The 12,865-nt window shown below is 38.3% G+C and overlaps 1 protein-coding gene across 2 annotated transcripts in view; it reads left to right on the forward strand.

Moving 5' to 3' along the window:
- HOOK1 (hook microtubule tethering protein 1) overlaps positions 1-12,254 on the forward strand; it is a 42,528-nt gene extending 30,274 nt beyond the window's left edge. For both annotated transcript variants that reach the window (XM_044430111.1, XM_044430110.1), the window contains exons 13-22: positions 1,537-1,624; positions 1,702-1,762; positions 3,029-3,169; positions 3,425-3,518; positions 4,095-4,129; positions 4,764-4,846; positions 5,926-6,026; positions 6,275-6,376; positions 6,654-6,722; positions 8,486-12,254. In XM_044430111.1, coding sequence (XP_044286046.1) covers positions 1,537-1,624; positions 1,702-1,762; positions 3,029-3,169; positions 3,425-3,518; positions 4,095-4,129; positions 4,764-4,846; positions 5,926-6,026; positions 6,275-6,376; positions 6,654-6,722; positions 8,486-8,656 — 945 coding nt within the window. In that variant the 3' untranslated portion in view covers positions 8,657-12,254. The remainder of the gene's footprint in view (positions 1-1,536; positions 1,625-1,701; positions 1,763-3,028; positions 3,170-3,424; positions 3,519-4,094; positions 4,130-4,763; positions 4,847-5,925; positions 6,027-6,274; positions 6,377-6,653; positions 6,723-8,485) is intronic.
- Positions 12,255-12,865: the final 611 nt, after the last annotated feature.

A 12,865-nucleotide genomic window follows, 5' to 3' on the forward strand; every position in this document is an offset into this window, starting at 1 on the left:
ATCTAAATACATTAGCATGTTCTTTTCAAAATACCTAAGATGCAAGATAGGTAGAGTGATACCGTGTTGGTGGGTCATTGGCTTTTGGTGAAAGGGAATATAAACCTCTTGAGTTTCAAGAGAAGTAACTACAGAAATGAAAATTCTAGAAAGCAGTGTTGTAATTTTAAGTGTTTCTTGAATAACATCAAAATGAAACTTGTTAAATACAGTACATAATTTCATTGTTTGAAACTTGTTGTGTATTGATTAATGATCCCTTAAACAGCACACAGTTGGCTTACATATGGTTTAGCCTGTACAGGAGACTTCAAGTCAGAGATTTGTCTTTAGGCCAGTCTGGTAAGAGTGCTGCAGAAATCCTGTGGACCTATACATTACTCTGCAGGAAAAGAAGGGAGGCTTTTATGATTTCCTGTTTCTCCAAGTTTGTTATTTCCAACTAGAGAGGCCTCTGAGCTGTCACCTTAGTGGGTGGGGGCACAGAACCCTGGAAGAGGAGTTGCTGTAGTGCATTCTCACGTGGATTTTCCTCCCTCACAGGTATATCTTTGTCAACTCAGCTGTGAAGTGTAGGGAGGACCCATTCTATCCTATGGGATGTCCCCACATGGACCATAGAATTGCACTTCTAACCAATTATAAGCCCTTATTTATTTGAAATCAGCACGACAAGGTTCTTATCAAGGTTTCTTTCTTCGCAGGGCTATGTTCTCTCTTCTATATATGTGTTAGAGTTTCCAGGCCCCCTTCCCCATTAAGGCACTTCATGCTACCTGAAAAGTTGTTCTTGAGGGTTCAGGTTTTCTCTGGAGTGGAGTTATAAGGGATTATACCAAAGAAGCAAATGGATGCAGTGCTTCCTGTGTAAACAAAGAAGCACTTTCGCAGGATATCTAGTATTCTTTATATCACAGCCTATATTGTATCCTGTGTATGGTATCCTTTCATGGAGTAAAGAACCATGGCATGAGTAGCATTTATATTGTATGTTGCATTGTGGGAAAAACTTGTTAGGTTTCTTTCTGCATACAACATACCTGGCAAGCTGTGGAGGTGACATGCAAGGATGCTGACAGCAAACATGGATACTGTTTTATTCAATTTTCCCTAATATTTCAGCTGATAAGAAGCTTTACAACATGAAAATGATTGCATCCTAAAACAATCTAGATTAAAATCAATAGCATCAACCTATGAAGAAATTCACAGCCATTAAAATGCTGGAAAGAAACAGGCTTAACTGATCTTCCTGTAAGTTTCTACCAAAAGTTTCCTCTCTAAGTAGATGGCCTGCCATGGTTGAAACAAGGAAGGCATCCAGAGCAGAACTGCATCAGAAAAATGTAATGCCCGGCTTATCTCTATAAGGAATATTAGGTTGCCTAATAGTTGAATTTTATAACCAAGAATGATGCAGGGCTATCATTGGGAGAAGGAGGGATAGTATAAAGTTTATACTATAAACCATCACAATTCATAGAGAATAAATATTTTATCTACATCTGCCACCATTAATTTTTATATTATTTTCAGAGATTGATAGTACAGCGTGATGCACTAAAAGAGACTAATGAAGAGCTCAGGTGCTCACAAATGCAACAGGATCACCTGAACCAAACAGGTACCCTGTTGCTTTCTTTAGAAACATTCCAATACATAAACTGGAGATAGCCTTATTATGCTGCTTTATGATTTCAGATGCATCTGCTGTCAAAAGCCATGAAAATCTTGCTGCTGAAATTCTGCCTGTTGAATATAGGTAAGGAAAGAGCTTTAACGTATGGCAAAGGAGTTATGAATATTGTGTGACCGATTAGTATAAATGAATGCTTATATCATGGGTCCTCAAACTACGGCCCGCGGGCCGGATCTGGCCCTCCATGCTGATTTATCCTGCCCACCTCAGAGCTTTTGGACTCGTTCAGAGAAAGCTATCTCCGAGCGAGTCCAAAAGCTCTGAGCCGGCTCAGGCATACTCAGTGGGAAGATGGCCACGATCGCAGTCATGCTAGTGCAGGGAAGACAGGCGCAATTGCGGTCGTGCTTGCGGGGGGCGGGGGTGAGATGGCCGCGATTGTGGTGGGGGTAGGTGAGGAGATGGCCACGGTCGTACTCGTGCAGGGAAGATGGGCACAATCGCAATCGTGCTTGAGGGGGGAAGATGGCCGCGATTGCGCCCACCTTCCCTGCATGATCGCGCCTGTGCCCACCGCTGCCACCTCGCCGCCACTGCCACCTTTTAACTGGCCCCCTGTTGAAAAAGTTTGAGTACCCCAGCTTATATAAATGCAAAAAGCTGTTTTGTCTTCATATGAATTCCCTGGATTTTCTTAATGTGCATTTCAGTAATGCTTGAAATATAATAGTAAGTGAAATTCTATTACCCCACTGCAAAAAGAAACTGGATTCTTATATGTAGTACTCTTCTTGCATATTTACAATGTGAAGCCTTTATTGTTATACTTCGATCATCTGAACCACACAAAATTGATGCTGCTTTCTAGAAACATGCCTCCTATTCTCCTCACTGTTTCTAGTTGCTTTCTTATTTTACCACTCCCAGTTAATGAATTAAAAAGCAGTCTGAGTAATAATGGAATTTAGGAGGGAAGGAATGTTAAAACTCTATGATATGTGTAGAGAGTCAGTATGGTATAGTGGTTAAGAGTGTGGGATTAGGACTCAGGTGACAGGTGATCTGGGTTCTAGTCCCCACTCAGCCATGGAACTAACTTGGGTGACTAAGCCAGTCACAGACTCTCAGCCCAACCTACCTCACAGGGTTGTTGTTGTGGGGATAAGATTGAGAGCAGGAGGAGGAGAATGATGTAAGCACTTTAAGTTCTTTTTTAAAAAAGAAAAAAGGTGGGATATACATCTAATAAATAAGTCCATGCACCACTTAGTACCTTGTGATCCAAGGCAGTTGTGCTTGAATGAAACTGAAAGTATTTTTGTGACTAGGTTTAAATAAATGGCCTTAATATATATTTTGTCTGTTTGAAACTTTGTTTTGAAACCACAGAGAAATGTTTATCCGGCTACAGCATGAAAATAAAATGCTTCATTTGCAACAAGAAGGATCAGAAAATGAACAAATTGCAGAGCTTCAAGAAAGGCTAGAACAAAAGCATCGGACAATAAATGAATTAGAGACAGAAAACAGGTAATTTTTATTTTTTCTCACATTGACATTTCTGGAAATATAGAACAACCAAACACATAGATTATATGAAATCAAAGATAAAATACTGGCAAATTTCGCAAAACATAAAATGCAAAGAAAGTGACTGTCACATGTGTAAGAAAGTGACTTTTTCATATTTTTGAACACTTAAATCTTGAAATCTAGCATTTGGGTTACATGTTAGATGTACATGCAATGTTGTGTTTCTGTGTGTTTTAAAATGCTTTGCTGTAGGCTGAGCAAGGAGCGTATTGGAGAGCTACAGCAGCAGATTGAGGATCTCCAGAAGACGTTGCAGGAACAAGAATCCAAGACAGAAGAGGAAGAGGTAGGCATCACATGGTGAAATGTTTCATAGTAGAACTAGAGTCAGGTATTTCATTGCTGGACACTTGCCTTGCAATGAAAATATGCATTTACCATGGGATATCTAAAAACAAAAGCACAACACGTTGTTCAGAAATTCTAAGGAATAAGTTTTTTAAAGGAGCTGGCGTGGTGTATGTGATAAAGTGTTTGGATAGCATGTAGGATGCAGATTCAAATCAGTGGACAGTCCTGAAGCTCATAATGCAGTGAGAAGACTCAGTGAAAAGGCATTTTATTATATATACATTCATTCTTTGGAATGGGGTGGCCTACCATTCTAATGCTGCAGTATAGACAGCCAGCCAGCCAGCATGGCTGGTCAGGGAACACTGGGAGTTGTAGAACTTTTTCCAGTCTAAGCATACAAAGGATTGCTCCATAAGTAATAATTATGGACTAAATCCATACTCAGTATTGTTTCAAATGCTTCCTTTGCAGTATCTATACTTGTTGGCAGTTTGAAATAAATTACTGGTATATATAGATTGTAGATATAACCTAATACAGTTCTAATCAGTTTAACTTATTTTTTTAGTCAAGCAAGTTAAAGCAGAAGATAGCAGCACACATGTAAGTTAAACATTGTATCTAATTTTTATTGTGTTTTTATGAGTTTTGCACACATACACATGATTCTCTGCAGGGGGAAAGTTCATTGCAATGCTAATGTGTGTTGAGAGGAAATAATGCTGCTGTTAAGCATTGGAGAAATTTTTCCAAACTGTGAACCTTCCTTGATTCAAGCAGTAATTCCCAGTGATAATCCCTACTGATAATTCATTTGGATACTTATTCTGCTGTCCATAACACAGCACTATATTTAAGATGTTCCGTAAGCACTCACAACAGTAGCATCATTTCCTGTTTTCTTTCATCTGGTTTTCTCTACTAGTAAAATTATTTTCTTATCGTTATAGATTTAGCTAAAATACTTGTCATATAAGCCTCCCTGTTTTAAAAACCATTTAATAGTTTCCTATGTTTTGGCTCTGAAAAAGTATCTATTTGACTTTTGATTCACAGTCTTAAGGCAAATGAACGCATTACTGTTTCCTGATTTTAGTCCAGGTTTTAAATATAATAAGAGAAGCACAATATAAAGAGACTTTATTCTGTTGTTATAGTTCATGAGAATATGAAATACTGATGTGATTTAATTCTGGATCTGACCCCAACTCTGACCCCAAAGTTCTGGATCTTACAGGGAGAAGCTGAGTGAAGTCCATGATGAACTGCAGAAGAAGGAGGCTCTTCTTGCAGATCTCCAGCCAGATGTAAATCAAAATGGTAAGTGATCCGATGTGATGGTCACTTTTGGCCACAGATACTGCTTTCTTATTATTCATTCCTTTGAACGCCTGCATAGCAAGTGGAGGAGGGCAGCTTATATACGTAGCAGTGAACTGTGCTCTAATGCTGAAGAAATGCTTTACTGTCCACAAATACTTGCATAACATAACAAGCCCTTGTTTGGGGAGTGGGAAAAACTTGGTAATATGCTGCTAAATGTCAACGGCACCTCTGAATTTCAAGGGCAGATTGCTGCTTCCCCCCCATAGCACTAGGCATATTGGTTTATGGTGGTGCGACGACATCAGCACTGCTGCTGGAGCACAGCTGGATCCTGTGCTACTTTTTGTGCTGCAACTCTGTGAAACGCTGCTCCATAGAGTGTTTGTGGAAAGCCGTCTTTTTTTCTCTTTGCTCTTATAATTCAATATTAAAGTATTACTCCCAGTACATGAGAATGTTCGAGCTGTGTTTCATGATTATGATGGTGAACCACAGTGGAGAGAAGGGACCTAGACACTAGATTTTCCTTGGCTGTCTTTTCATGGTATCAGCATCATCATCATCATCATTTTAATAACCAGGAAATACAGGTTGTATTAATAGAGTGACTGGGAACCTTTTTTTTAAATCCAGGGCTACTTTTCATTTTGGAAAACTTACTAAGGACCACATGCTTGAGAGGGTTTAAAATTAAAGTGATTGAGCGATCCTCTTTCTCTCTCTCACACACACGCTAATAAATAAGACACACTCATTCATTCATTCTCCCTCCCTCTCTCCTGCACACAACACACACATGCAAACACATTTCCCACCCCAGATATTTTCCATGCAGCAACAAGGTCTTCTTTTAGAAAGCTCAACTGTTTAAAGCTGAATCGCTGTGGGGGAGGGGGCAGAGGATGGCCCATGGGCCACAGGTTCCTCATCCTGTTTTAATGGATTGTAATTAATACATGAACCCATTTGGAGTCCACTTTATCCCAGCTCACCATTAATTTTGTCCATTGCATTAATGTTCGGCTAGGGACATTTGTCTTTGCTAATCACTAAACTGGGTTTTCTTCTAATAGCACAAAAAATTGAAGAACTGGAAGCTGCTTTACAAAAGAAAGAAGAAGATATGAAGTCAATGGAAGACAGGTATAAGATGTACTTGGAAAAAGCAAGAAGTGTAAGTATATTTTCTATAATATCAGTGATTTGTTTCCACATCCACTTCCTATACATTGAAAGGTGGAATAATTCTATGTTTTTCAGTTGAATTAATTCAGAATACTTTTTAATGTAGATGGCATTTTCAGCCACACTGTGACCATTGCCCTTTTTCTTTATATGTACTGTTTGAATCTCCTGATACATTTTGTGACTAGTTGAAAGATAAGGTTGCCAAAGGCATTTTATGTTCATCTTTGTTGGCAGGTGATAAAAACATTAGATCCCAAATTAAATCCAGCATCTGCTGAAATCATGTTACTGAGAAAACAGTTGATGGAGAAAGATAAAAGAATTGAAGCACTTGAGGTAAAGAATGGTTTTAGCATCTTTTTCTTCTTTGCATTTCAAGCAATTTTACTGTAAGAACTATCATATGGTATTTGGGTAAGAAAGGAAAGCCTAGTCTAAAATCCTGCACTGATCTCTAGAGGATGCTCTAAAATGGTGCATTTATCACCAGAGAAATACAGAAAATAGAAATAATAAATTTAACTTGCAACTCTATTCTCTGTCTGTTAGTTTTGACCTTGAAACCTATATAATTTTCTTTCCCTCCATTGTAACAGTTATACATTCTTTTTAGGGAGAATGTAAATTGGCCAAGCTACATGATCATGAAGAAAAATTAATTGTGTCTGCATGGTATAACAAGGTGAGCTACTCTGTGTGTGTGTGGCGGGGGGCGGGAAGAGAGAGGGAGAGAGAGAGAATATGAAAAACAAATATTCATATTTTCAGAACAAAATTGTCAGGCTTACTAAATTTTGAAAGTTACCTATTTCTTGCAGTGATTTGCATTGCAAGAAATCTGTTGCATGCACTAATAAGAGTAATTAAGATGGTCTACAACTTTCCTGCTGCTAGTATAGCCAATATTTAACGTGCATGTAGTAGGTGTGCAGAGTCATCATGCTAAGCCACCCTATGATAGGTGGGGTGTTCACTAAGCAACCCAAAGTGTTCCCAGTAGATGATCGGGCTTAGCATTGGTGCTTCTTCCCCACATTTTCCCTCCGTTCTCCAGCTGCTTCTAGCAGGTATTCCAATAGCAGCACTCGTTCTGCATTTCGTATATGGAGGCTGCTGCCTGCCAAGCAAAACACAGCCTCCTCCATTTCTGCCCACATCAACTTGCCAGATGGAGTTAATTGTCTGAGTGCTCATGAATGCACTAAGATGTTCCCTGATGACTTTTGCTATTGTGCAACTTTGAGTGATATTTACGCATGAATCTCTCTATTCCCCCTTTCCATTGCGGAATTAAGATTTTTTTTCAAGACTGCATCATATTACACTAAAGTAAGCACAACTTTCTGACAGTAAGGGTACTTGCTGGTAAATCCACTTCTCTCTAGCCATCTTCAGCTCCCCCCCCCCCACCTCCCGGGGGCTTCCTCTTACTTCCCTCACATCTTGGTACAAGTTACATGGCAGGACTGGGAAATATTTGCAAATTTCATGGCAAAGCAGTTGCATGAAGAGAAGAATTACAGAATGATAAGGCATATTCTCGTGCACTTGTGCCAGACCAAAAGCCAAAGTGCAAACCCATTCAGGACACTATCCAATGTCCTTTCTTTGTGATTTTTAAGGCCATGTGTCAGAGGACACTGAGAAAATTCTTTGTGGAGAGGGTAGAACAGCATGAGCAAGAATGCAAGGAATGGCGGGGGATTTAGCCACTACAGTGAGGTAGCTCTCTAGCAGTTTCCAGCAGCCCATGATAAAATCACCATGCTAAGTTTGGGTTTAGACAAAATAAGCCAACATGGGTATGAACAATCCTATAACAAGCCATGGTTCTCAGAATAGCCCTTGGCTTTACTCACATAAAGTTGCCAGACAATTGAGCACATTGTGGACTTTTTAACCAATTTATGAGTTGTTTTGTTCTGTCCTCTCACTTGCTCCCAGCCTGTGTCCAGGAAACCTTTGCAACACTGTCCATGGTTTGAAAAAAAAAAAAAAAAAACATGGTTGGCAGCCCAACAACAAGCCATGGGTTCTCTTCAAGGGTAGTTTTTGCTTAACAACTGACATTTAACCCGTAATCCTGGATTTGGATTTAACAAGAACCATCACTTCAATAACACATGGCTGAATGTGTTGGCCATACTTGTCATTAGGTACAAATGACACATTTCTGACACATTTACGGACTGCTTTGTGGCATTTAAAAATAGCATCAAACTGTACCATTGAATTCAGCTAGTGTCTGAAAACATGACGAAAGTATGATACATAATATTTTCTATTGAACACGTAAGGGGTGCTTTTTCCCATACACTGCATGATTTCATTGGTTTATACAGTAATAGTTTTGCATAATAGTAGAAATCTACCATAATCGGTTCAGTTTCTAAGCATTTGATAATGGAATGCAAAGCATCATAACGTTACCTTGTTTTATTCCAGAGCTTAGCATTTCATAAACTGGGCATGGAATCCAGACTCATAAGTGGGAACACCCCCTGCAAGGATGCTAGTGGCTGCCTACCTGCACGCTCTTTCCTTGCACAGCAGCGGCATGTAACTAATACCCGAAGGAATCTTTCTGTTAAAGTACCTCCTGCAGCATCAGATTAAACTACAGAAGATATTCGTGCACTGAAGTGTCCTTAACTTATTTTGTAACTTCTGTATTAAACTACCTGAGAAAGAATGAAATTGTGATGCAGGGCATCAGCTATTTTACATGTGAAACCCAGATGCTGGTAAATTTAATTTGGCCAGCTGATTCTAAGACTTGAGGTATGTGTTGATAAGCACACCTCCTAAAGGATTTATATTTAGTGTCATTATGTTGTGTATAAAAATACAAAATTGGCATTGTATTTAAAATACTATTTAATGGTTTCAGACTAGGATGTTTACTGATTTTAATGGGAATAAATTTTTATTAATAACATTTTGGGATAGTATACCTTCCTTTTCCCTGCTTGTCCAGTTCTTTCTGTTACTTTACAAAAACAACAATAAACAAATTGGAAAATTTAGTGTACCATTCATGGCACATGGTTGTTTTGCTTCCATGCAAAATACAACCAAAGTGAGCTACTGATTTCACAATTTGATTTTAAGGTTCTGGTATTCTGATGTCAGTTGAAAACCTTTTATACTCCCCTGCAACAGGAATTGACTAGATTGTAAGAACTGCTGAATCATCATTTTATGTAGCTAAAATGAAGGCGCTTCCCTTTGCAAAAGGGTGAAAATCCTGCAAAGCCAAAATGTCTATTTCAATTGAAACAATGATGTTTAAAAACAAACAAAAACCTTTGTAGAACTTCAGCATTTTTAGAGGCTGCAAAACTAATCTTAAGCCTTTTAATATGCTTCTGCTCCAGGACCCTGGATGCTTGGCCATGCATGGTTTGTTCATTTAGGGATGCAGTATCTTCAGCTGGGCACACTGAACAGAAAAAATTGGAGACATGCTGATCCCCTAAAGGCTAGATACAGATGTCCCAGACATCGTGTATCAGACCTGTGGACATGACTGTGCTCTAGCCGGGAGTGGACTGAGCCTGTGTCCAAAATTTGATGGCATGAAAATGCTTACATTAAGCAGTTACCATTCTGTTCTTGTACCTTTGTCAATTTAACAGCTTTAGAATAGATGTTCTGCAATCAGTAGCCTTATAAGAAGCAGCCCCTATGTTTGATTTTAAAGCCTTCTAAAGGATTTTAATATAAATATGAGTGACATTTCAATCTATTTAAAAGTGTGATAAAGAACAAGAGCAGCAAGTGCAATCCTTTTGGTGGTTTATGCACCCTTTACATTGTGCAAATGGAAAAATAGGCTGTTGTCCATGAAAATTCTTGCTGCAGCAGACCAGCTTGCTTCTAAGATTCCACTAACTTTAAAATCAAGGCACAATTAAAATCAGGCAATTGTTTAGTTTGATAATTATACAGTTTTAATTGTATAATTATCAAACTTTTATACAGTTTGATAATCCCAAAGCAAACAAAACACAGCTGAGTGCAGTTCATAGGATGCAATGCCTGTTTGTTTTCAAGGTGGATCTTGAGTTTAAAAATAAGCACATACATTCAAAGTAAATTCTGTGTAATGGGCCAGGTTTTTATGTTTGTGAATATAATGCAAGCTTGAACTTTATTACCGATCATTCACACACCTCAAATAAATGAGGTATATAATTTGGGTTATGCAGTTTTGTTGTTTTATTTTGGTTAGACACAGCACTCTAAGATTTGTAATCTGAAATGACGTCAGGCTTGACTAATGTTTGTGATTTATTAAAGCAGGGCTGTGATGACTGGTGTTGCAGCTGCAGTATTACATGCTATTGTGTATATGTTAATACTACAATTCCAACTCTTCTGTGTAAATCTTAATACCAGCAGTGATGTCGTTTAGCAGTGCATCCCTGTGCATGGCTACTCTGCCACAAGTCCCATTGAGCTCCATGGGGCTTATTCCCAGATAAGTGTATTGCAGCCCAAGTGTATCAATGTCAGGGCCTTCACAGTTTCTCCAGTTCTGTTTTACACGTTTGTATGTGTCTGTTGACAGCCTCTTAAGTTTTAAAGAGCATCACTTTAGTCTCAGCAAAAGCATACTTAAAAATATACTAGGCTTCTTCAGCTACTGTAATATCTGTTACTAGAAAGGCAGTATCAATGTCCCAGTGCAGTTCAAGTTAGTTATGACTTGGAAAATGTGGCAATGAAACTGGCCATGACTGATCTGATTTCAACTAACTTGAGCTGGCTTGAGTTTGGTACTGAAAGATATAACTCTCCTGTATGAATATTTCAGTATTGCATATCTCCATATTACTAGGTCAGAAAAATGCAGCCTCTGGCAGACTTAAATAATAAAACTTGGATGAAAAGGTCCATGCTAGTTTAGGAAGACTGAATGCTGTCATCAGTGAAAATTGTAGTCAAGCATTTAGATGAAATGACATTTGAAGCATGCTCAAAATATTTGATATTGTAACACAAAAAAAATTCACCCAACTACTATGGAGATGGAGCTGCTAGATGACTGGCTGCCAATTTTGGCAATAGCAACGTATGACCTTGTCTAGTTCCAATTCTAACTTGGTTTAATATCATGCAACTACTTCCCTTGTCTTGTTTCTCTATCTTCCTGAAAACTCACCTGTTTTGAGGTTAAATCTAAAAGGCAAAGACATTCAGGTTATATACTCAGGTGATGCACAGGCTATGGACAGTTCTAGGTCCTCTTCAGTCTGTTCAGGTGAGGACAGCCTTCTCCAACTAGGTGCACTCCACATGTTTCAAATACAATTCCTATCAGTCCCCACCAGCATAGCCTGGAAAACAATTGTATGCAACACCTGTCTATGCATGTTTTGCCTCACTACTGAAGGCAAAATCACATTATGGGTCCTTGAGCATGGTAAAACTGAAAGTCTACAGGCAGAACAATTTGTTGTAATTGTGTGCAACTGAATTTTTCGTCAGCTACTTGGTATAGCACTAATTTTAAACTTGAACTACCTCCTTTAATATAATTGAAATATTTGATCACCAGCAACTGAATTCAGAATTCCCCTCTTTTAGTCAAGAAAGTATAAAGTTAAGATAAATCAAACTATTCTGATTTTATTCTGAATTTTTAAGTTAATAATGATTTAACTATAATTTGTGTGTCTTGTATTACTTCACTTAATATGGCATATTTAACCCAAGTGGCGCTTAACAGTTTGTCCCCTGTATTGATTGCATGATTGTTTTCATTAGATTCAAAAGTGTTCTGTTAGTATAGCAATTTATGAATTTTCACCACTTTTCATTACTTTTTTAAAAAAAATCATGATCACCTTTTAGAAATTTGCTTTTAGAGTTCTTTATTATCAAACTAAAGTGTACTATAGAAATGATGACAAGTTTCTCTTAAGACAAACTTTTTTAAAAAAGTAAAAGTGTTGAGCTCTTCTTCAGTAATCACAATTGTAAGCAATACTAATATATTCCTTTAATAAAGATAAGTTGTAGGTCTGACTTTATATTTTCAAAATATTAGACATGTCAGAATCTAATGTCTTTGATGTGTTTATGTCTGCACCTGTGCAAAAAAATGGACAGTATAGAAATAGTGGGAAAATTGCACTAATTTGTAAACATGGTTTTATTCTTTCTTCAAGAAATATTATTTTATATTCACATTAAAAATGACACTATTTTTGTGGTCTCTGTTTATTTTATGTATTAAACTTAATTGGAGTGATAGCTTTGTCAAATTCAGTGCACTCAATTCAAGCCTTAGGTTTGTCACACCTTCATACATGCAGATGACACTTACTAGTGAGGAGTCATGAGACTAGAAGGAAGAGAGAAATGAAGGTGTCACTACTTAGTCTTGGCTCTGTCCCCACCTCCTCCTGGCTTTGACCCCACCCACCACCAGCCTGTAGCCCATGACAAGAATACACCATTCCTGTGTTAGAAAAAAACAGCCTAAAGAAAAGGATACTAATTATGAGTTTAGATGTGCAAGTTTCATCTGAGAAGAGAAGGGCCTGCTCCATTGGGGCACATTTGATTACCCCTAATAGACCTAGGCACCTCTGAAAATCTACACTGAGGACCGTGCTCCCTTTGGAGCAGCATGAGAGGCAATACAGAGAGAAAAGGGAAATTGGCAAGCTCTCCTCACCACCCACTCTCTCCAGTGATGCTGGAGCTTTCTTATCTGGATTCAATCTCTTACAAATTGCTATTGCCTGGGTACCTCATGCCTGCTACAATGATCAGTTAGCTGACCAAGAACTCTATCAGAGGGTTCTTGGACCT

Source organism: Varanus komodoensis, unplaced genomic scaffold (genome assembly GCF_004798865.1).
Source record: "Varanus komodoensis strain SLA01 unplaced genomic scaffold, ASM479886v1 scaffold20_1, whole genome shotgun sequence".
Lineage (NCBI taxonomy): Eukaryota > Metazoa > Chordata > Lepidosauria > Squamata > Varanidae > Varanus > Varanus komodoensis.